Here is a 26184-nt window from a genome sequence, read left to right on the forward strand (position 1 = left end):
CGTTTTCAATTTTCGTGTTGGATTTTTTTTTAATTATTGAGCTTTATCTTGTGATATTGATAGGTCACTTTTTCTCTCTGAATATCATTTGATTTAAATAAACGGACAAAAAGAATACATTTTCATACAGTTTATTGAAACAAACGAATTTAACAAATAGCAGCCAGCATTTTAACAACGCTCCTTCTTCGCCTTCTAAAGGTGGGGTTTTTCTCTAGATCGTGCGCATACGCAGACGTTTCCGAAGGCTGTAAGTACATGGGCAATAGAACATCGTTCTCAGAAACCCATTGTATCACGTAGTTCGTGATTGCCTCAATGTGGGGAGATTTCTCGAAGCTATTACGTAGCTCGAGCTTCACCTCATATGTAAGCGACTGAAAATAATTAAAAATATAAAAAATAGAATTAATACACACAAGTTCTGAGTGGTTGAAGAAATAAAGCTTTTTTTATAAATAATAAAATTACCGTTGAATCTAATTTATCTACTGCCACTTTTAGTACGTCTTTAATCGTTTCACCCTTTGCTTGGCCCTGTAAATTAATCAACAATATATTTTATTAGTTGTTTGTACATCACTAAACTACTGGAAAAATCTTTTAAAAGTAGTAAGTAGATTAAGTACGTAGTTATATAGATATAATGGATATTATATATGAGACTAGGTAGTAGGTACTCAATATATTATTATGGAAATGATATATTATCTTGTCTACTCACCAACGGTACTAATTCCTTGACAATTGCGAAGAGTTCATCAACTTGATCGTGGTACAAAAAGTGCGCCCAGGGCTCTCGGAAAAACTTGTATAGATTATCGAGCCGCTTTGTCTAAAAATATTGTTTTATATTATTACTTCAACCAACTAAATTACAAGAAAATTGTAGAATACAACAAAAACATAAAATAATCGTGTAGTGTAAAAAGAAAATATAAGATACCATATATCGTAAATGAACGTTACTAAGCACCGAGCTGGATAAGCCATAAAGACGTTTAAAATTTTCCAACGAATATTTTTCTGGCGTCAAGCAAGTTATTCCATCCACTATGAGGTCCTTGTTGAAATGCATCTTAAAATACCCCTCTTTAAATGTTTCTATGATGTAGCCCTAAAAAACAAATCAAATACAAACTAATACATTATTATAAAAAAGGAATAAATACCAATTGTACTTTTTCTGCATATAGTCCCAATTTTAAATAAGTCTTAGAAAAAGAGTTTTTCTTTTTTAGATTAGTTTCATTTCATATCATGGTTTATACCCTACAATCTAAGTATACCTACACTATACAGTACACTTTTTTCACTACCTTATGATGTTATAATAATTATGGTTACATTTCTTCTCACAATTTCAATTTTAAATATGGTCACAGATATTATATACTATGGTATGGTATGGTCAATCTATATTTTTTACGATAACAGAGGCTCTATCCCAGGGTAATTAAAAGGGCAAGTCTACAGTAAGATCTACGCTCACGTGTAAACCACTATACTGTACCAAGGAATCGGTCCATTTCAATAGCTTATTCAAGTTTCAACATTTAAATAGCTTATTAAAGTTTAAACATGTTGAATAAACTATTTATTTTTGTTAACTAACATTGTAATCCAAGGATTGTACATAATGATGCGGCACTTTCATGCCCGGCGAGCGAACTTCTAAATACTGCAATCCACCGGGTAAAGTGCAACATTTCACTATGGGCATTTTGAAATCTGGCACGCTTTGGAATTCTGTTTCTTCCTCCTTGCTACATTTAAAGAGTGATAGAGAGATATTTATTATAAAAAAAAATTGGTTGTCTGTAAAGTCGGTTTACTGACGATAGTTGAACGTGACAACGTCCGATTGTGCTTCTTTGTCGCTCGTTCCGCGCTCTCGCTTGCACTTCAAGCCTTACATGGAACGCCTCAGAGCGAGGTAACGCCGCATGAGTCATGTTTTTTCGTGCGTGCAGCCGGCGCTATCGAATTATAAGACGTTGTCACGTCAAAACCACAGTTTTATTATAACCTACGTCAGAGACTTTGCATTGTCGCATATGTTTATTGCATAGGTTTATTATATAACTACAATTTGTTTTTAACTATCCTTTTAACTATCCTTTTTTAACTTCTACGAATAAAATCTACGACGATACTAAAATAATGAATTTAAAACAATTATACTTTTATAATACGTGTATGTTCATCCACAAAGCGCTACACAAAAACATAAATACAAATATTTTATTCTCAACATCAAATCGCCACTATCCTAATAGACGAGCTAGCTATCTTGCCCTCCCGAAGATCCGAACGAATTATGGAAGGCGAACGGCAACATACGAGGGAGCACGTTTCTATAACGGATTGCCAAGCAAATTGAAAAGTGTAATCTCATTCATTGTATTCAAAAACCAATTATCGAAACACATCCTGGAAGACCACACGCTCAAACTTTGAATGCAATGAATGAGTAGGTACCTAACCTAACTTAACTAATGTAAATAACCTACTCTAAATATTTAACTAACGAATGTTATTTTTTATACATACCTATGTTTAAAATTAAGTTTCTCATGTAAGTGACTTATTGTCTTAATGGGAATAAATGTCTTTAAACCTTTACTACAATTTGTTTGCAAACAAAGCTAGAATAATATTTTATAACGTTTTAAAAAAAATAGAATTAGGCAAAAAATACCCCATATATCTATTATGTACCTACTCACATTTCGTACTTGGACTCGGTCATACAAGTAGTTTCATTTTTATTGGCTCTATGATATTCCTTTGCTGGTTCATTAGACTGGTTTGTGAAAAGTGGATCCAACTCGTTTCTGATTATTGCTCCTAGCTAAAATTTAATGCTGGTTATTTGTTAACAAAAGCTTATTTACAACAAGCGATTTCCTTTGAGCAACATATTATATTCGACAACTCTACATTGTAACACGAAAACTACAGTAATATGATACCTGAAAGCATTAATTAATGATTCACTGCTTATGAATAGTACCTATATTCTAGATAACGAACTAAACTAGAAGAAAAATATTATGTACAATAATGAAAGGTAGAGCGGTGCGGGTATATATAACTAAGCACACCTTACCAGGGTAATAAAGTACCTTCATTCCAATTTCATAAGCGTCATAATACTTGTGTCGCCGTGTGGCTGAATAATAACGCCTATGGTATCTAGTTATGGGCCCAGCCGCGTAAATATTAGGATCGTTTGTTCTAAAGTTATGGTCTATGACGATACCACCATCGTACGCCATTCCGCTTTTATGTATCGCTGTATTTGAATAACAAAATATTTTTCTAATTGTTCTAATATATATCTAAATATATAACTACTTATATAGTTATTGTTTAAATGGTCAATGTCCTAATGAAATGTAGTAATTTGTTAAAGCCAACGGAAGCGCCGCTATAAATCGTCCTGGATGTTTTTGTTCGCGTGGGATTTGTTAAATTTATTTAAATTCACACTGGTGAAATTATAAGTTCCAAAAGGATAATATACGTATTACTACCCTACTTTTATACAATTTCTATTTTAAAAAGACAATGTAAATATGTGGTTGTATAAAAATTATAATTTCAAATTATCAGTTACAATTTGATAAAAAAATTTGTTAGTAGTTACTCTTATTAAATTATTTTATAATTATAGGTACTTAACTATAGAAATATAGAAAATGATTTGCCTACCCATAAAAAGTTGTTCATTAACGCCTTTGCGCCCGTAGTAGAAAAACGCAGCGCATTCGAGCCGTATAAAACGATAATGGGACATAAACTGCACATGTGTCACATAGTCCCTACAATCTAACATCCATGATTGGAAATAATATGCACGATATACTTTGATATTTAAATTGGAGAGTACTTCTTGCATCGTTTTGTCCACCTGAAAGATGAATTAAAACTACTGTTAGAAGCCACTCCAATCAAACAAAGGTAAGTAGAGAAGTTCCTTAAATAATTATTTTTTAACAAAGACCATAACCACATTCAAATGGTCCGAACTGGACAAAACTTAAATGGCCAACCGAAAATTCCCTGCTTTCAAACAAAAAAAATCATTAAAATCAGTTCGCCCGGCCGCCCGGTCTAAAATTCTGATGTACTATAAACCCAAAAAAACAGTCAAATTGATAAAATCTTTTTTTTGAAGTCGGTTAAAAATATATAGCAAATATTATGTAAAACTATCTAAATTACAATAAACTAACATATGTATTACAAAAGCTGGACACTCTTGACGCTTTCGGGTCTTTAGGTGGAAAGTTCTCGATGAATATAATATTTTGTGGCGGTACTTTCATTTCTAGTAACGTGGCAATGCAGCAATAAACGTTTATCGACGATCCATAAACTAAAATATTTCCTAGAACATGTTCAAAATATAATTTTGTTTCATTTAATACCAATTTCGACTACCAAGTTAAACTATATAATTTATATTTTGGTGAAATAATTTTACTTTTTTATGAAACGAGAACACACATCCATACGTATTTAAAATCTTTGGCACTTTTATAGTATATCATAATTGATTAGTATATTTAATACGACAATAACATTTAATAATTGTAAACACAAACCGCTTGTTTCTTCCCAAACAATACTTCTTACAAAGTTTAGCGCCTTGTTGGCGTCTGTGATATTATTCACAATGAAAACATTGCCTGGTGTAAAATTATCTGCAAAAGGTTCTTTAAAACTCTGTGGTACGTCTAACAGAGTGTATTCCATTATACCACTTCTACAATAAAATAAGGAAATCTTCGATAAATCAATATTTGAAATACACAAAAATTAACTGTATTACAATAATATATTGACACTAAAATATATAAACCAGTAAGTTCTGTATAAATCCATCTATGACTATATTATTATATTATGCGAATAAAATTGGACAATTTTTACTTAGGTGAAATATTGTTTTTAATCATACTTCACTGATCTATCCTGCTCTAGTACATCATTCAAATAGTCAGGATGCTGGTATTGCTTTCCACACAAAATGAAAAGACGGTCATAATAATATTTACTGCCATTTGTCAATGTTATATACTTTTGTCGTCTGAAATAACATCTTAATTATTTAAAACCTAGAACTTCTATATTTGTATTTTCGAAGAATAATTTATCTATATGTTTTGAAGAATGTATGTTATCAATATTGATTACGAGATTTTCTAATACAGAGATGTCAAATTAATATTAGGGCGCTTATTTCCTGTAGTTAATTTTCCACTTCAATGTGAAAACGTGTTGATATTTTAATGAAACCAACGCAAAAACGGATAGTGATCACCATACTTATTGATTTCCACCATGGAACTCTGTACTGTATTCACGTAGTAAGTGTAAGGAACGCTTTTGAGATATCTTTCAGAGCTTGTATGGTACTTCATTAACATCATTTCTGCGAGTGTCTTTGAGTTTCGGACATAGGGCAATCCTTGAGGTGATATGAGCGTTACATTTGTGAAGAATAGGTAGGATGAAGTGTCACTGAAATCGAAAAATTTACGGAAATCAATATCGGAACATTTACATAATAAAAAAAATTATTTATTTGTACGATTTTTATTAGATGTGATATTTAGTTTAACGTTAATCACTAATTATTTGACAGACAAAATAATATTAAGCGCCGATTTTCCAATGCTTGGATAAAACTTATTCGTCGAATAATGTATAAAACTACCATTTTAAAAACGTATTCCAATTACCCGTATATTTTGACAGTTTACGTGACATTTTAATATTATCGTGTAATACTATATTGGACGGATAAGTTTTATCCAAGCATTGAAAAATCGGTCCTAAATCAATTAAAGGGTATAATAACCCGATTCAATATTCGATCTAACGCTTTTTGGAGTACCTAGTTGGTTATCAAATTTAAAATAGAACAACGCTTATTGATGTGAAACATCTATAGGCTCACTTGTAAACCGAATTGTTGACGTGGCGACGCTTGCCATGGCGACGGGTCGCCACGCTATACACATCTATAGGCTCACTTGTAAACCGAACGATGTTTCACATCTGCCAGGCGTCCCATGACGGCTCACATTTTTTTCTCAGTTTTCTTATTGCAAAATAAATAGTACCTAAACAAGAGCGTATTCAGAAAAGCCATAGCAGTTCTCGAAGCGCCAACAATAACCAATCTAGAATCCACAGTCACTTTCGGTACACTGGTTAATTTTCTACTAATAAACCAGCAACTAAATGCCATTCTGAAAGTAACATAAATATTGTTATTTTTATAACAAGCACTCTTTTGAGCAGTCATACAATACAAGATACACTTACAACTATACAAAATTTCGAGAGTTATTTAAAATAATACCTATATAATTAAAGTGATGAGTAAGTTTTTATTTTACGATTAACACTTTAAAATAGAAATAAAAGAGAAAGTAAAAGTTCTACGTGAAGACGCACTTACAAAGAATTGGATAGTTTATGTAATTTATTCAATTCCGGTACTGGCGCGTAATCCAAATCAGACATACGCGGTAAAAGCGGTATCATCACCGAGGCGAATGAGTTTAACTTATGTGCCATCTGAAATAATACTATGTATGTTTATATATTTACTAGCTGTGCCGCGCGGTTTCACCCGCATTACTCCGCTCCTGTTAGTCTTAGCATGATGATATATAGCCAATATTACTCGTGGATAATATATACTCGTGGATAAGATAGTAGCTTTCGAATGGTGAAAGAATTGAGCCTATTCATTACAATCAAACAAACAAAGTTTTCCTCTTTATAATATTAGTGTAGATAATAAAATAATATTTCTTTTCTATTTTTATAAAGGTACGGAAGGTTAATATTTTACTTTTACAGTAAACAGGGAAGACAATGGCCCATTTTTGTTATTCGAATTTAACTTTTTAAATAAGTTAATATTTTGACTTTTGGATGGGAGAGCGTAAAAAAATAGTAGACTTGCAAAAATAGGTTCTTACTTACTGATTATATTTAAATCTTACTAAAAAACTATTTGTAGAATATGAAGTCAAAAATATTTTACTCACCCATTTATTCCTATAAGCTGTCAACCAAATCAACGAGTGTATTCCAGACTGTCGCATCATATCCCTAACGAAGAACCTATAATGCGGTTCAAAAGCGGGATAAATAAGCACCGTCTTCAATGTCGCAAAACCAGCATTGTAGTCTTGATCCTTAACGTGGTATTTGTGTATACGATGCGCGTCTATGTTGAATTTCGCTCTGATGAAGTCTATTTGTTCTGGAGGTCTAAAGGAAAAATATATTCACATTACAATGTTGTTATAAATTAGTAGTAAAGCAATATTTAACATATAGAATAAAATTCTTAATCAGACTAATCAACTGAGCATCGGTTAGGCTCAAATAGATGATACTCGGAAGTTAAGTTCTATAAATATTGTCAACGAATTAACTTAATTTGCGCATTGTATAATTATGACGACATAATATTTGCAATATATTGTAATACGAAAGTAACACTCAAAATCATTTTTAATAACAATAAAATTGTTACTCACTCCAGAATCCCAATGCCCACCACAGACACGTTACTCAAGAAAACATAAGCTTCTAGTTCATTCCGTCTTAGTATAGTATTTTCGACAGACCACATCGTCTCTCGACCATCCAGACTGTATAACAATTGAGCTATTTGTGGTATATCGATTATTTCAGCTCGTCTCACTCGTAGTTTACTGAAATAAGCATATATTTATTTCCAATAAAATAAAACATCGTAATCAAAACAATATTCAGTGAAATAACTAATATTGATATCGAGAAACTAAATAAATGGCAATGAAATGTGATGCTACCATACATTCTCGATTCTGTGAGAATCCTACAATACCTACACTTTCAATGGAATATTGAGTTACGTTCAAGATATTATTGAACAGTTGAATTTAACAGTTTTTAAAGCATTATTTAACATACCTAAGAACAGAACATCGATGTGCAACATACAATGCATATTCACAAGTTATATGATTTTTCGTGGGAACAAACTGCAATTAGTTAATTATGTTTTTAATGTTAGCAGTTACTCTCTTTTCTTTTAGTTAAGTTACATCTATTTAGTTGGAATCTTACAGCAAAGTGTTGTAACAATGGCATGCTTTTTCCTGAACAAGGAACTCTTATAATGCAATAATCATAATCCTTCATTACTTCAAATGCTGCTTCCAATAAATCGAATGCATGTCTAAAATTTTATCAACGAATATTAAAAATCTATGAAATATAATGTTCTCAATTTTCTTATTATAAAGTTTATTTTGTTCTTATAATTTTAATTTTGTTTAACCTGTCATCTACATCCTTATGAAATCCAAACAGCTCAATCATAAATGCATTCGGCTCTCCACAAAATCTTACATTTTTAGTTTCGTTGACATCGCGAACTACCCTCATAGATGTTCTTCCTGAAATAAATGTAAACAATATGTAGAAAAAGCACTTAAACTTTATAAATTGTGATTATAGAAGAAAATATACGTTTGTATTTATTTCCAACATCAGGTACACTCGATTTTCTACTTTCTTCGTGTTTTATATTCGCGCTGCAAAAAATAATGTTTTCTAAATGATCATAAACATAATGTCTAAAATCCTGGATACACAATTCATAACACATGCTATAAAATATTATAACACTCACGGCAAAAACTCTCTTGAAAGAACTTCAGGCACGGTCAACAAATGATGATCAATATTAACGATCTCATAATCAAACGGATCCTCATCTAAGAGACAATCCACAAACGTAGTATGGGATTGAACGGGTGTTATAAACACTTTATCACTGTAGTCATCTGAATTTTTGCTATGTAAGTATAGACAATCGAAGCTGTATCTCATTGAGGAACGATGAGCAAAATTCACCTTGCTCGGACTTCTTGGTCTGAGACTTACGTTGTCGGTGGACTGTTCCTGGAAGTTTATTATATAAATGAATCTATCTAATGATGTCGCATCATGTAATATTTTATAAGTTTAGTTAGTGTTATTTAAGCTTATATTTTCTAGGGACTTAGGAAACTTTGAGTCAAAGATTTAAAAGAAACCTTCGGATTAGGAAAAAGGAAATTCTTACATCTTGAACTTGTTCTTGTTCTAAATGAGGGCTGATATCGAAGGGACTCCATTTACCAAGCATTATTGGTTCACTGAAAATTGTAGCGTAGGTAGATATTATTTTGTAAAAATAAATGACTATTAACTTCATTAATAGAATGTTTAGTGAAATAATAATTTAAAATTATCAAGACTCTACTCACCCGAAAGTACGCAAAAGCATATTGCCTCTTTTATTCCGCTCTCGTTCAATTGCAGTAGATTTTTGAAGTCCATGATATGAATCCAGCTCGTAGTTATTTTGGAGCATAGCATAATTTATATCCGAATTTAAACACATCACGCCACTTACACCATCAAGACCCTTTGAGATAATATCATAAAATATACATTGGTTTCCGTAAAATGAAAAATGTCTGTCTGTTCGCGATAATCTCAAAAACTACTACATCATTTTTTGTTCATCAATATTTATATGTGTTCAAGTTTAATTCACTAACCTCGCTAACAATGATCTTTCTTTTCATCTCAGGATGGCGGCCAATAATTTCGCTTATATAATAATCACCATACAATTCTCTCAATTTCGGACAACTTTTTTCCAGAATTGCTACTATATCATCGTTATCTTCTTCACTGAATAATTATACATTTATTAAAGGTACGAGAACAATAAAATAGTTTTTCTTTGATACTATTAACAGCCTATTATTATTATCCCTAGAAGTTTTAATTAATAAGTCTCAGTAAGGCGGAAGTAAGAAACGTAAATCTACTTACACGGCCCTTCGTATTCTCAATTTAGGGCAGAAGTCCTGTCTAAGGGCGCTATAAAAATAGTGGTAATTGACGTCGTCATCATCTGTTCGTTTCGCTTTATTCTTCATGTAAATGTGTTTTTTAATTGTCTGATATTTCACAATACACTCTGAAATCGTTAAACCGTTATGTTGGTAAGTGAAAGTTATATCATTAAAGAGAAAAATATATCATTAATTATAAAAAAAAAAAAAAAAATTGTTTATTTCTTTTAAACAAGTTTTCATCTTGGGTTGGAGGTAAGTGCCATCTAACACAAGTGAAATTTATCACTTAAATGAAGGCACTTACCTCCAACCCAAGATGAAAACTTGTTTAAAAGAAATAAACAATTATATAATGAATGATTAAATTAAAAACCTTTTGGGCAATTCGGAGGCACCATCAGTATAACTTGTTGTAGATATACATCGTTATTAAAAAGACTGATCAAGGCTTCTTCCAAAAAATAACCAACGATTGATTCGGTGCAGCACATGGCATGAATAAAAAGTGTATTACGCGATAAATAGAATTTCCTGGGAACAAAATGTTTAATGAAATGAAGAGAAGAGACATCGCGATTATGATTGCAGGGAACTTGGTATAATAAACCTAATGGTAATGGCTAATACATGGGCTAATCCGGACTATAATCTATCCCTGTACCATACAGAACTGATCAACTGCTTTTGCGAGAAAAGCTACAAATATACAACTATAATCCATACATTCTTATAACTTTCGCGTGTATTATAGTAGACTGCTACATACTAATGATACAATACTTCAATACAATATAATACAATACTTCTATGAATCTTACCGATACATATTCCTCATCCAAGTTTCCCAATCAGCCGGGTTGACGGCGGGTATATCAGGGTAGTCACATAAGGACATGAATCCTATGACCTCTTGTTTATCGTTGATCATGCATATTGATAGAGTAGCCAGCTCTCTACAATAAAAATGACCACGTATTTCAAAAATAAGTTTGAATAATCAACAATTTATTCAACTTAAAAACAAGAATAGTCTTCTTAATATTTAATAATGAACATAATTAGTTTTTACAAAGGGTCTTTCTACTCTTTCTACTTTTAAATAGTGTTGGATACTCACATTAAACTTCCCACATCGATTTTACCAAATATTTTTTCGGAGTCATTATTTTTTAATATAACTTCTATTTCATACTTATCTTCTTGCACTGCTCTTCTAAACCTTCTCCCATTAGGACGAACATGAAAATCGAAATATATCGACATTCTGTATAACCAAACTAAATCTATAGAGCCATGAATAAAACGCCAATTTTAAACTATGAATAATATATTACAACCATAATTTACACATTGCATGTATTACATAATTATATATTAAAATTAAATACTATTACAAATGGTGCGAAATTCAAAAACCAAAGTGCAATAATCAAGACAATATCATTTCAATACTGATCATTTTAAGTACATGCAGCAACTTTAGCTGCCAACCACAATATTTGAGCGTGTCGAAAAGACTTGAATCACGAGCATGTAAAATTATCAATATACTTAAAAATAAAGTCAAAATAATCATTAGAATTAATGTCGCAATAAAATTAAATGCTATATTAAAACCTTTTTAAATGCTAATGGTTAAACCAATAAAATATGACGGAATTAAACGCACTCAAAATAATAATAAACTAAATTAATATCGTATTCAAATTATAAAAACTTAATTCTACAAAAGCAAATACTATTCATAATTATAACACAGTCGTAATCAACATTAAAAATAATAAAAATAGTCATTATTATATTGAAGATTGGACTTTTCAATGACGCAATCCTTTTGGTCTTAATCAAAGGCCTTTGCCTAAAAAACTACAATTTCCTTTCCAAAACGAGATATATACACAAATCTAACGAACCAATAATGAAGAATTTGTGTAGTTTTTAAATTAACAAGTAAATTAATCGATGGGCTGGCGTAAAACAAAAAGAAAACTTAAATAAAAATAAAACAATTAATTGAAAAATAACTTATTGTACATTCCTACGGCATATACATACATGGTCAGTAAAAACATTCAAAATCACATATGAGCGATATAAACTAAGGCGATGTGCTAATAGTTATGTAAGTTATCATAAAAGACGGAACCTTTTAAGATGTTATGTTAATTAATAAAAACAGTGCATATAAATATTCAAAGGCACATTTCTCAATTCCGACTTTTATGGTAACGTGTGTTACATAAAAAAATAAAGTCGTAGCATTATTTAAATGCTCGGTTTCGTCTCTTGGCCGGAATTATAGTCTCTCATATGTTTAAATATACAGGTACTGCATGGAGTTATCTTTATATTAGAACCATTTCAATATACAGTACACGTCAGTTGTTCCATAAGGCTAGCACACAAAAAATACATTACACCAACGATCGGACCGAGAAATCTTAGATGAGAGGCGGTAGATTTTTCGCTCTGATAAGATGGGAATGTGATTTTGATCTGCTAACATTACCGGGCGTAGTTTTCACCGCCATGTTTGTCGCCGTGTTCTGACGTTGGAGGTTGGCTTTATTTGAGCTTAATGGCGTCCTGGGTGTAGCAAACCTATCATTATTGAGTTTTAGCGCCGATCTGGTTAGTCTTGTGGGTGTGAATATGAGATTTGTGGGGGTAACGGGCAGGTTGTTCTCTTTGCCTACTTTAGGCGTCATTTGAAAGTTGCGCGGAGGTTTTTTTGGGGTGTTTTCTTTGTCGTTTTGTACTGCTATGGTCGGGACGATGAGATTAGGGTTGCACGCCATCGAACTGCGGCTCACTTGCTTTTCATGGATGCCATCCTGAAAATTAATGTTGATAATGAACAAAAGCATAAACTTACTTTGAGGTATAGATACATTTTTTTGGATCAGATATTTTGCTCTGAAAGCACCCAGTCAGTTTATAAATTTTGTTTTATTAGGGCCTCATTAGTGAAAGTATTAATACCACTAATTATATTGAATCCATATCCATATCATATCATTTTAAATCAATTAGTATATCTATCAAGCAACACTTCCAGTGTAAATGTTTGTTGATGGGACACCAGGAGTCGTGTATCGTCATGTTTAGGTATTTTTATGAATACAATACATGGTACATTCATATAAAATAGACTTCACACAACACTACCTACAGTATAACTAATAAATTTACAAAAACATAAATCTACCAATAGTACTTACAAAACCACAAATACACTACCTACAACAAACAAATCTACAGAACACCAAACTCAATACAAGAACTACCCACATGAATACAAGAACTGACCTTAAAGTCCGTATAAGTGGTGAGCAGCGTGGACTCAGTGAGCGGGTCGCGCCCCGCGCCGTCGGTGGAGCGCGTGGCGTCCAGCGAGCGGCGCGCGCTGCGGCGCCGGCCCAGCGACTGTGTACACGGTACTACTTAGTGGCACAGAATATACTACGTACAAGGTTCACTCCCTAAATAAATAAATAAATAAATAAATCTTTATTTGCTCAAATGTGGTTCACAAGTTATTATTTATGGAAAAGTACAGCACATTCGCCAGTTATACTGGCATGCAAACATAATTTCACAGCTCACAGCTCACATTTTCACAATCTATGATATATAAAAAAGCTAGATACGTTACCCGCTCTCTATTTTGGCAAGAAAAAACTCAGCTAAGTGCCCGAGTTTCACTTAGTCACGCACCATTCAGCGTCATGGCTGGACGTTCTTTTTATATTTGAATCGGCAGTTGTTATTACGAAGTACATAAGTGAGACATGTATTGTCTCGTGCGTGAGAGTGAAAGAGAGAACAACTGTATTGGTGATATAGGTGATAGGCGTTAGTAAGTAGGTATGTATTAATTACGCTGTTTTTTAGTGCAATGATGTTGGCGTATGCCGCGTCTACTAGTATAATAGGTCATTGCTAACAATAGTCAACTTTAGGCATAAATAAGGCCTTTCTCCCATACGATACGCACAGGCGATTCAAGTATCCTGCAAGTCTCGGAGACCAGTCGCCGCGGAGTATTTTAAAAAATGAATTTTTTTTAATATTCAGAAAATGACTAGTTAGTCCATTTTGATTTTCATGTAATTTTCTAATTTTCAAAAATTCGTGACTCAAAAACTGATAATATCCGTCAGCTGAAATTTCACATTTAGGTTCCATAGGACCATAGCTACCCACAAAAAAAATAACGCTCAACACGACGTCCTATAAAGTACAGTTTAGCCAGAGTAAATTCTATGAATTTTCTACGATAATCAAATCAACAACTACTAATAATTAAACTTACTCTTTAATATTCTATTCTTTTTTAATAAATACAGATAAATCTAATCATTAACTACATTTTATTTATAACTAAAACAAAAAAATCGACTGATCACATACTCTAAACAACTAATACTACACTAATATCAAATACTCACGGGTCGCTTATGTTTCAGGATGCTGCCGTTGACAGTAATTTTGAGCGTCTTCTTGTTATCTTCCCCATAGTTCAGTGTGCGTTTCACGTTATCCCCTACACCATCTGCGGTACGTGCCGCTAGCCTTCCGCTTATACGCCTGTTAAATCCATACTAATATTATAAATGCGAAAGTAACTCTGTCTGTCTGTCTGTTACTCAATCACGCCTAAACTACTGAACCAATTTGCGTGAAATTTGGTATGGAGATATTTTGATACCCGAGAATGGACATAGGCTACCTTTTATTGCGAAATATGTACCACGGGCGAAGCCGTGGCGGACCTCTAGTAAAATATAATTTTTAAATACCTAATGCTTTTTAACATAAATTAAAAAGTGTAAGGGTAGTAATCAGGAAGCATGATCATAAAAATGATGAAATCATTTTAATACTAATTTATATAAAATGATACGTAATATTTAACATAACTTTTGTGTTAACTTATTAATTTTTTTGTTTAAAATAACAAAATTTAAGATTTCATTTATTTTTACATTAGAATATGTAAGTACCATTTATTTCAAAATGTTGCGTTACTATAATTTTATTATTCACAATAAAGAGTCAATCAATAGATCCACTATAATTTACAATTTAATGAACTAATTAAAATTGTTTATTTTCCTTACATTGCGCATTGTTGTCTTTAAATTTCGTAAGTATCGTGACATGCAAGATCGTAAACCCATTGCCAATCTATGTACTTATAATAAATCGGAAAGAGATTAGACCTATCTTGTTGAAACACATTAAAATACAAATTATACGATATTCAAATACGCTAATAGCATACAAACAAAAAACCACATCAATCAAAGTTCTAACAACTCTACTACGCCAACTTCTAAACAACATAATGTTTCAACGTTCACATAATAATACGCTAACGCCAATGAATATTGCAATTCAAATAGCTGCTATAATTAAATAGCTCCAATCGCAATTTGTCCAGTTACTTTTACCGGCCCAATGATCTACATAGCAACAATAGTTCCCATTCCTTCTACTTATGTAATGTAATTAATGCTTTCGCTACTGTCACTAATCACACTTGCCTCGGATGTTGAAATTGTGTTCACTTCATTAGTTTCATAAATGGGCACTGTAATAATTATGGAAGGAATGAAAATATTGCATTCTTTTTCGTCTATTTTTACTGGTAATTTCTGTGTTATAATGATACATTGTCGTAATTAATGAGTAATTATGTATTTGTTGTAATAGTGTATTATAGAATGGTAAGGTAATAATAAAATATTACTTTACAATTATTATGGTTGAAGCACAGACTAATAATAATATACTAGGTTGAAGTGTTAAGTCATATGTTTATATGATAAATACGTCGCAATAAAATTGTATCTATGTACTTTGTTTATAACCACGTTGAATTGATGTTTTTTTCTCAAGGCTGATTACGATAATAAATGTAAATCAAAATTATAAAGAATGATCTCAAACATAATACAACATTTAGGAATAAAGGTATCTTATAAATGATATGTATGTATTATAAGTATTAACTAGCAAATTAGACTTAGTTACACCAATAAATAAAGTATTTACCTCTTAACAGTAGTAATCGCCGATCTCTTTAGCGCAGAGAGGTTGGACGCAAACGTAGAAGGTGCTTTCTTAGCGCTGCCTGTCACCAGTTGTCTCTTGACGGGCAATCTATCAATTGGAAAAACTGCTTAAATTCTTTCACATGTTAAATTTAAGCATATCAAGCAAAATTGTAATTCGTTATCGAAGGTAAAGCGATAAATATAAGAAGTAAAGAGGTAAAATAGTCACACGGTATTGATTTTATCATCATTAGAATATTAATATGTACTTGTTTTTGTAGAAAATTGACATCAATTTTGTAATCCTGTATACGTAAATGCTACAGTTTAAATTCAGTTCGATTAAAAATACTTCTACAAGAAGTCTTATTGAATAAACAAATGTTAAAGTTTGCAACCTAAGGAAAAAGAAATATCCAAAAATACTTACACATTAACAAAAAAAAACTACGCTAAATAAGCAACAAAGCATCTGTAATAATATCATAAAGCTGAAGAAAGCGCTAATTATAGAAATTATGGTTCGATATGAAAAATTCTTTCAGTGTTAGATAGCCCATTTCTCGAGGTAGGCTAAAATATATAAGCAATGCGTGTGGTACCGCGCGAAAAGCTAGTAAATCTTGTCCCAAGACAAGTATTTCACTTAGTTTGGGTCCCACTGTCGTACATTAATTGTAAAACATAAAATGGACAAATAAATTTATTTCAGGGCTGATTTTTCAATCCTTGGTTAAATATTATTCGTCGAATAACGTATTAAACAACCATTACGAAAATATGTTCTGATTGCCCGTATTTGACGGTTTACGTGACATTTTAATATTATCGTGTAATACTTTATTGGACGGATAAGTTTTATCCAAGCATTGAAAAATCGGCCCTTATTTCATTTCATTTCAAAAAACAAAAACAAACAAACAAACATGTACCTGTGTCGGTCGGCGGTGTGCGCGAGTCCGGCGGCGGTGCGGTCGCGCTTGCCGAGCGGCGACGTGGCCAGCGAGCGGAACGACGGCGTCGTCGGCGTCAGCGCCTGCTTGCGCGCCGACACCTTGTTGTGCCGCTCCTGGGATACAGCAATGTGTTACATTTGATTCTTACATTAATACTTTTTAAAGTGAAACTTTTATTACATCGTCTCAAACTTTTTGGTCTGTATAGCGCATGTCGCATGACGGTCGGCTGCCGAGTAGGTATAAAGCAGTGTTCGGAACCGTTCGAAAAGTTTCACTTTTACCGTGGTTTCATAAAACCACACAACATTTTTTTAATTACTTTGCACTGCGTCTCCTTGTCCACCAGGTTGTCTGGAAGAGATCGCTGTGTGAGCGATAAGACCGCCTGTTGTGCTCTTTTATTAACTAATGTATTTTGTCCTTATTTGTACTTTTCTCTATGGTGCACAATAAAGTATTTTTGTTGTTGTTGTTATTAAGAGCGGCCATAAAGATTGACTAGTACTGCATAAAACAAAGTCCGCCATCTGTATGTAATACTGATCTTTAAGATTACACAACAGATTGTGATGTCCTTTTTATAAATAGAATGAATCAAAGAACGTTCTAGTGTATCATTAAGTTTTAGATAAATCTAACTAAGCCACAAGTGAAAAGCTAGTTGCTACTAAACTTTGCTGTTAACAGCGACACCAAAGAACAGGGTAAAAATAAAGTCACGTATAATTTGGCGCCAATTTCTATGGGAAATATATTTAAACATACAAATTATTAGTTAATCATCATATAGTATGACCAATATAATATAACCACCATTAAAATTAAAAATCATCACTCTATACTAAGCTACACACTTAAAACATTTAAAAGAAAGCTACATACAATTTAGTTTAATTATTGCACGCCTCATAAGCGAAGCGTTGAGGTGGGTACTACTGTCACTTCGCGCAAAACATCTGATTTTTCAAACTTAAAATGTCTTTATGTATCATACATTGCACTTGTAAGATAATACATACACACACATATTAAGAAAAAACACTATTTTTAACATTCATGATATTTTTGATGGCATTTTTGTTATTTAAACTAGTTAAAAAACAGTTTAAAAAAGTTCTGTCTTGGACGTCCGTGTGTCTGTATGTGCGGAGGATTTTCTTGTTAACACGATAGCGACCGAAATACTTTACTAATCGAGTCTTTTTTTTTCTCTTACGCTTGAGTATGCTCAGGAATAGAACCCTTTCATTTTTCAGGGTCTGATTCGATGTGGTTTAATTGTTATTAAATAAACAAAAATAATAATTAATAAATAATTATTAAAAAAAAATTATGAGGCGTGCACTTTTGGATTTTCCAAACTATTTTAAATTATTTTTTAAAAATAGAACTTACTGCTTTCCTAGTCTCCCAATCGTCTTGCATCAATTGCAGAATAGGTTTCCCATCGACAGTGAACTCTCTGCCAGATACAGCTTCATACTCCATGACCAGATCACGAATTTGCGCCTCGATTTTCGGAAGCTGTGAACATCGTTATTAATGAATATTTCAAATTCATTCCTAAAGAATATAATATTATATTATTACAGTTTGATATGCCGGGTGTAATTGTTAAGTGTGCGCAGGCGACTATTATATATGGGAGTGTTTGATGTAATTTTTTTGGATATTTCTCGTTTTATTTTTAAAAAGTTAATATTGTCATTTTACTCATTAGATATAACGTAATGGCACCGAATTCCGACCACTGATTGATACGGCTAAATGAATCCTTTAAAAGATAAATTAAATACTCTAGAGGTCATAAGAAAAAATGATATTATGAAAGATTACGAACTTATATTTTAAAATATGCACATAATTGTATTTCATAATGGCTTTTTATTACCTAAATTTGGATTTTAACTGTCACGACTGGAAATTAACTGAAAGCACCATTTTCCGACCGACTGAGTACAAATACACGTGTTTCCGACCACTGAGTAGCTAGATTCCGACCAGCCAAATATTTTCTACTAAAATCAACTTTATGATAATAGAAATACAATGGAAATTCGTAAAAACCCGTTTCGTCTTTTCACTGCATCACGCGTGGACCGATTTCGATAATTCTTTTTTTATTATATTACTTGAAGTACGAGGATGGTTCTTATGGAGAGAAATTTTAAATATGTACCACGGGCGAAGCCGGGGCGGACCGCTAGTTTTAAATAATATTTGAGCATTTATTATAATAACAAAAACTAACTCTATGTAGACTGTAGTAGTTTAAAATTACATTTACTCAAACTCAAACTCATAAAATGCCTCACTGGTCATCCACACTAATTTAGAATGTCCCATTGACTACTTTGCCCAATTCTAAAATCCATTTCACCAAAAGTATTATTTCAGCTAATGAGAATACTTCAGCCTCTTTTTTATCACTCATGATGATGACCTGAAATAAACGCATGCAATTTCACTCAAGCACAGCGCAAGCAAAAGCAACCCAGTTGGACGGAAACAGGGAATTATATCGCACCTAGATTCCGACCAAACCTACTTTTGCGTAATAAAGCCTCTAAACCGAAATTGATATTCATTTTTAGTTCATTTCTATTTCATATGTACACTTATAAAGATCTCACAATTTCGTAGTTATGCAATTATGTGTCATAAACGTAAAATATAGGGTTTTTAAACCAGACCGGTCTTTGTAAATGAATAACAAAAAAATCAAAAAAGAGTGTCAGTTAAAACGAATATTACAAATAATCCATTAAAGTTAGCATTGGTCGCATACAGGTGTTGTATGTAAGCATAGCGTTTAGAATAAATAACTTAATACGAAACCTCCACAAAACAACATGCATAATAGAAAATTACCTTCTTTTAAAAAGTGCGAAATTCCTTTTACCGACCGATTCGGTCGGATTTCGGAATGTTGTTATTTTGACAAGCTCTTCATTCCGTCCATAATTATTTGTCCAAAAAAACCTATAAAAACACGCTATCTTTGCATGTATATTTTAAAATTAATAATTTAAAACACCAATAAAACGTTTAAAGTAAATTAACCACAAACTTACCAGAGTATTTAGCGTATAAATCCAAATGTTTATTTTCACCGTTTTATGTTTTTTTCGCATTCAATCCAACTACACTACTACTCTACTACAAACTACACCCTCGCCTAGCTTTTCTTGGATTGACGAAATGTCGGTTAAAATTTGAAACCCAATTTTGGACAGATGACGTACGATAAGTGATTGGATCGAAAGCCTTCAGTTTCACGCATGTCGCGCGTATTTTAAACGTTTTATCAAATAAAAATCAAAATGGTCGGATAGAGGAGGCTAGTCGGAAACCGGTGCCGTTACGTTAGTAATTTCAATATCAGTTTAAAGTTTTTTGATATCTGTAATAGTTACGGAATAATCGCCTGCGCACACTTAACGATTACACCCTGTATACAAAAATCTAATCCATACTTATATTATAAATGCGAAAGTAACTCTGTCTGTCTGTCTGTTACTCAATCACGCCTTAACTACTGAACCAATGAAATTTGATATAGAGATATTTTGATACCCGAGAAAGGACATAGGCTACTTTTTACCCCGGGACATAGGATAGGTTTTATCCCGGAAATCCCACGGGAACTATGGGGGTGTTTCTTTGACTGCGCGGCGAAGCCGCGGGTGGAAACCTAGTTATTAATATACAAAAAATACAAACATTGCTAGCAATAGCCTTCCTTTCTTTCTCCTCCTTGAGCAGTTGCCCTCCGCGGTTGTTGTACCGTCCCGGTTCTGACGCACGAGCTTCCAACTCTGTCATCTTGAGCCATAGATTCTTGCGGGTTAATACCAGATCGAAGATTTGCCTGTTACATAAGTAGAATGTTCTAGTTAATTCATATCATAAATAGCACCTCACTTTGCAAATTGGTGTGAAAGGGATAAAAAAACATACAGGCGTCATTCAACGTCATATTTTCTTGTTACAAGTTAATGGTCATAGTGCAATCTCCAGTGTATTAGATATAAGCTTCTTCGACCACAGAAATTTAGAATTGCGTGCTGTCATTGTTGTCTTTGCTTATATTGATATCAATATAAGCAGACATAATATAAGAATATGAACTTAAAAAGATTAATTAAAAACAAATTACTATGTCCTATATTCTACTGCTTACTTATTTTCATTGTAGAACTTGGTAATTTTATCCAAGTACAATTCATGTAATGTAAGCGTATCTTCAGTGAAAATGTCTTCATAGTAATGCACAAACTCCTCACGCTCTTGTTGCGAGTACATGATGTTGTCCCACATTAGCTTGATCTTTGTGCGGACGTTTGCTACAAATACCTAGTGAAAAAAAATACATAATGAAATCATTTTATTCTTGTTCACTTATTAATTTTCAATTTTTTTTTTCACAGAACTTTATACAGGCCGTAAGGACTAGGACTAGTGAGATACATTGTTTTCCTTTAACAGATTAAAATTAGAAAATGTACATTTTTATATCCACTGATACTATTTTCAACTGTTGAGACAAAACACTACCTTAATAAATTGATATAATATCAATTCAATTGATTTGGTCTACAAAAAATTATTTAACTTGATATGGATGCGGTTAAATTTCATAAAAGATGTATTTTTTAGTACTTACTGAAATCTTCTGGCGTTTGATCTGATCACATCTCTTAAGCTCCTCCTTGATAGCATTCTCAGTATGGGGATTGCAACCAGGGTGAGCTTGCAAGAAATTGTCTCTGTAGATTTGGTCTTCTTCCAAACAATCCCACAGTTTGGCTAGACGTTCACGAAGCTCCAATACCTATTTAATAAGGAACTTGTTTTAAAACCTGTACAATATTTTTTTTTATAATTTATAAAGATATGTATAATGTATATGTTGCATTCTTCTGGTTGTATCTGCTATTTGTTTGAATGTTCAGTGCGTACGAATGACTAAAGGGCAACTTGTCAAGTTGTTGAATGTAATGTTCAATGTCTTGCTGTAAAACTATTTTCACTAGTTATTTTAGGAGTAAATACAAAACTCCCACTACTTTGCATACAAAGAAACATACAAACAAAAAGCAGCATTCATTCCTTTATATTATGAATATAAAATGTTCCAGTATGTTCAAATTCTTATTTTGCTTACCCTATTATTGGTCTGCTCGTATTTCTCTTGTAAGTCTTGCTGTAGCTTAGCAAGACGATCCATGTTCATATCAGTCACTCTAAAGTCCACAGACAATGAAGTAACCACTGCATGCTCAAATTTGTTCTGAGGTTTGATTTGCAATTTATCTGCATAAAATAAATATCAATCCATCAAATTTAATTTGAAAGTGTTAAACAGGCTATCGGTTACTTTATTAGCCAGTTGTGTAAGTTGTGTAAGTGGCCTTTAGTGTTTTATTGTTTGAATAATTATAAAACACTAATTGCAAGCTTCACAACAATAGCAAAATATGATTTAGGTGAAAGATTAAATATTGATGTTTAATTAACACAAATCACGAATATACAATTTTTACCAAATAAAATAAACAAAGTTTTTGAAGTGAAACTTCATTAGGCGTCTTGAGAGTAAAAATTCAAGCTTGTGTCATGGCAAAACCGTCACGTCATGGAGTTCGGCGACGATTTTGGTATATTTAAATCTTTCCAAATAAGTTTCACTTCTAACATGTGTGCTCAGCAAACATACTCTTTTTTTTAAGTTTGAAAACTTACCCATTATATCCTTAATTTCAAATTGAGTGTTCAGAAAGATCTCTGCCCTCTTGTCCCTTTCTGCTTGCAACATCTCCAAATGAACCTTGAGTTTGTTAAGCTCGTCTTCAGACGGTAGAGGTATCTCTTGCAATTCCTGTATGGTGACACCAAGTTTATCGGCCAGATCGTTCTGCCATTCCAGTAGTCTTTCCATTTTTGTCCTGCGCTGCTCAACTTGCTCTCTGTATCTGTATGTATATAAACATATAAATTACACATTAATTATTTTATCATAAATAAAAAAAAATAATAAGATAAACACATAAAAACAATGATTAAGATTTGAATGCATTTTATAATGTAGTATTCATAACATTTATGTTCATTAACTTGATTGAAAAGCACACAATAACACGACTCGACAAAAAAATTTTCGTTCTTTGTCCTAAAGTTTATACTATTATTTTCCAGTTAGTTATGCACAAAAACGAAAAGAAAATACCTTTTTTCGGTATAAAGTTTGCTTTTGTGATAGTTATAATAATAATACAAATTTTTCAATTTTTTCATAAATTTTAATTTTTTAAAAAGACCGCGCGGTGAGAGTGGGATATTAACGTTTACACTGTGCCGCTAGATGGCACCCGAGTGGTAAACAACCATCAGGTATTATTTACAAGCCCAGAATAACTTAAAATGTCGTCACGAAAGTGAAAATACGATGCTGATGCATTTTGTTTTATATGTGGTCAATTTATTAAAGTTCGAGACGTGAAATATGAACTAAAGACATCTCACGTTCTCTGTGAAGCCTATGAAGCATATTTTGACTGTCCTGTACGGAATCAAGATAAGCCATGGGCTCCACATGTTGCTTGTAGATATTGTAAAAGGTGTTTGGAAGGTAAGGCAAATTCCAATTACAAATTTTAAGGCCATGGGCTGCAGGATGTCAAAGTACATATGCTGCATGCTCATTTGGATAAATTTAAAAACAATATGGGATCCTATTCCGAAGAGCAAGGAGAACGTTTCCATCAGGACATCATGAATTTTGAACAACGCTATCAAGGCCAATACAATGAAAACATGATGGGCGACTATATTTGGGGTTTATTGAGAGAAAGTAGCTATGAACATAAAAGAAAAAGTAAAAGTGTGCACTTTTAAGTTATTTTCCACTTTTCTGTAAGCTAATTTGATAGTAAAACTCAATAAAAATAATAAACATTTTTATTTCAATAGTTTTATTTTCAATCAAAAATTAAAATCCGAGATTTTTAAAAATTTCCTTCAATCAGTCTTCTAAGCACAAAAGCAAAGTTTTTCATGCCATATATTTTTTTTCCGTCTAATTACGACCTAAACTACGAAATTTAATGCTTTGCAAACAAAGTCAAATTTCATGGTGACCCGTTGTAATTTGCTTTTCAAAATAGGTAGATTTTTTAAATAAACAAAAAACTATATTATAAGTCTTTTTGTAAATAGTAATGTTGTACAGTCAACTGAAGATTAATAAGCTTAATAAATAACACACTCACAATACTTAAGATTACTCAAACATGCCTTGATCAACAAACATATTGAAACTTTAATGAGCATTAATTAACTTGGTAGAGTCATCTAATTCATGGGTCATGGGGTCATTCTTACACAGGAGTGCATTATAAATTTGAACCTTAACCTTAATCTGTACTGAACTTACCCATATAACAGTTCAATATAAGATCTTGTAGCATTATTGTCACACTTTTTAATTTACTCTTTTACAGATAAGTTCTATAGATTATATTTAAATAAAAGAATACCACACTAGTAAAATTATAAAAAAATTACTTACCCTGCAATTTGATTTTCCAACAGTTTTTTATAGTCTATTAACATCATATCTTCTTTAAAATCTAATATGCTAATATCAACTGAGAGGCATCGGCTGAGTTCTTCAGTTTCTTCTTTAAGTTCTAAACACAGGAAAGGAACAGATATAATTAAGTAAAGATATTTTGAATTATAAACAACACATTTCACTTGTAATTACATACAAATTTTACTTACTATCAACTTGTGACTGTAAAGCGCTGAGCTTTTGACCAGTCTCAGAGATGACCTCTCGATGTAACTCCTTTTCTATTTGTACCAACCTAGTGATGTTACTTATTTTCGCTTTTTCATCAACACCCAAATGAGACCAGGATAACCATAGTTCCTCCATCAATGTACGAACATTCTGAGAGATTTCTTGGAGGACTTCCTCACTATGGAAGAAATTATGAAATAAAACAAGTGGTAATTGAAATTCAATTTCTATTATTTAGGTGATTTGAAGTGTATGATGATTGGAATGTACTATATCTAATATATACCTAATATAGACGCTTCTGATTTGAATGGCAATAAACGGATACATCGGTTCTAAGTATCCTTTGAAAAGCACTTCAATTAAAAACATTAATATCGTTGCTTCGTGGTAGGTAATATTGTAAGCTGAACTGGTGCTTTGGAAAGAAATCAAGACCCAAAGATATTACTTATAATGAAAATTAAAACAAATGCATTATCATTTGGCAACAATATGATAAAAGAATAAGTATTTATACCGGTGTAAATAACATAGTATTGTAGTAAATTAAATTCATGGAAAATTACTCACAAAAGCTTTCCGACGTCTTCTGTAATTGCAATCATTGTTTCTGCCAAAATACACCACACTCAACACTAATTCTGTAATATTTTCACATGCGTGAATCAATTTTAAACTCAATTCTAAAAAATAAAAGTTTTGGTGAGCAACGACAAAATTATTTTTAAAATTATAACGACACAGTATATTTCGTAATATGAACGGTCTCGATTTCATGCGTTTGAACTTTGAGTTTTTAAAATTCAATCGTTCGTTAAACGTCCAAACACCGCTTTGTGATTGGCTGAATTTTTATACAATGAATCAAGATTCAAGTCACATCGTAAACAGGCAAAGGTCCTTTCACTGACAGCCGGTGTTATTTTTTCAGCTGGCAATATTTAGTAATCTAAATTTTAGATTTGTTCTGCTGTTTATTCTTGTACTTAAAATGTAATTTTATTCTTATGTAAAGTATCATTATGCAGATTTTTCTCAAAATGAAAGAAAAAAATATAGCAATAAAATATAAGAATAAATACAAATCGTTGATAAATAATTATAGCTAGAAATCACGGTAGGATGATACTTTTCAAAGTTGAGATAAAATCACGATAAAATTGCCTATCAATGGCGTTTGGTAATTTCATTGTATTTTATTGTTTAGAAATAAAATTAAGTAGACCGTGCCACTCTTGTCTACACTGTTTAGATTAATAATTTTACAAACAAAAACGCGACCACCTTGTGGAGAAAAGTTTTCGAATTAACCTCTTACTTTTCGATACTCTTGCGTAAAATAAATAAAATAGATGTTCATACTCAACGTGCTCAACACCAACCAAACCAACAATGAAACTGTATTGTTTCCACCT

At 32.2% G+C, this 26184-nt stretch overlaps 2 protein-coding genes across 6 annotated transcripts; both read right to left on the bottom strand.

Annotated features, from left to right (window-relative positions):
• Positions 1 to 13: 13 nt before the first annotated feature.
• Positions 14 to 8618, bottom strand: LOC149487168 (cilia- and flagella-associated protein 61-like). 4 transcript variants are annotated; one of them, XM_089697437.1, is made up of 19 exons: positions 8554 to 8618; positions 8363 to 8480; positions 7993 to 8063; positions 7575 to 7751; positions 7077 to 7302; positions 6479 to 6597; positions 6138 to 6266; positions 5338 to 5532; positions 4970 to 5098; positions 4614 to 4774; positions 4242 to 4396; positions 3718 to 3916; positions 3129 to 3298; positions 2730 to 2854; positions 1616 to 1766; positions 947 to 1117; positions 725 to 835; positions 472 to 537; positions 26 to 377 (listed from the first exon to the last, which is right to left on the bottom strand). In XM_089697437.1, the coding sequence occupies exons 4-19, from the start codon at positions 7667 to 7669 to the stop codon at positions 150 to 152; spliced, it is 2430 nt and encodes an 809-aa protein (XP_089553563.1). In that variant the 5' UTR covers positions 7670 to 7751; positions 7993 to 8063; positions 8363 to 8480; positions 8554 to 8618; the 3' UTR covers positions 26 to 149. The 4 variants fall into 4 exon arrangements, with proteins under 4 accessions (XP_089553567.1, XP_089553563.1, XP_089553566.1 ...); XM_089697440.1 differs by lacking the exons at positions 8363 to 8480; positions 8554 to 8618 and having other exon boundaries at positions 7993 to 8132; XM_089697439.1 differs by lacking the exons at positions 7993 to 8063; positions 8363 to 8480; positions 8554 to 8618 and adding an exon at positions 7872 to 7939.
• Positions 8619 to 11247: 2629 nt separating this feature from the next.
• On the bottom strand, positions 11248 to 26184 carry LOC149487169 (protein regulator of cytokinesis 1-like). Of its 2 annotated transcripts, none has more exons than XM_089697444.1 (15): positions 26132 to 26184; positions 25340 to 25452; positions 24745 to 24944; positions 24530 to 24650; positions 22705 to 22934; positions 22127 to 22275; positions 21626 to 21793; positions 21143 to 21315; positions 20683 to 20830; positions 18355 to 18483; positions 16933 to 17069; positions 15999 to 16106; positions 14390 to 14528; positions 13248 to 13364; positions 11248 to 12772 (listed from the first exon to the last, which is right to left on the bottom strand). In XM_089697444.1, the coding sequence occupies exons 2-15, from the start codon at positions 25372 to 25374 to the stop codon at positions 12380 to 12382; spliced, it is 2247 nt and encodes a 748-aa protein (XP_089553570.1). In that variant the 5' UTR covers positions 25375 to 25452; positions 26132 to 26184; the 3' UTR covers positions 11248 to 12379. The 2 variants fall into 2 exon arrangements, with proteins under 2 accessions (XP_089553570.1, XP_089553571.1); XM_089697445.1 differs by lacking the exon at positions 26132 to 26184 and adding an exon at positions 26054 to 26072.

The sequence above is a fragment of the Colias philodice genome, chromosome 7 (genome assembly GCF_061535455.1).
Source record: "Colias philodice isolate Cphi_HAF_F1 chromosome 7, ilColPhil1 Martin Lab GWU primary, whole genome shotgun sequence".
Classification (NCBI taxonomy): Eukaryota; Metazoa; Arthropoda; class Insecta; order Lepidoptera; family Pieridae; genus Colias; species Colias philodice.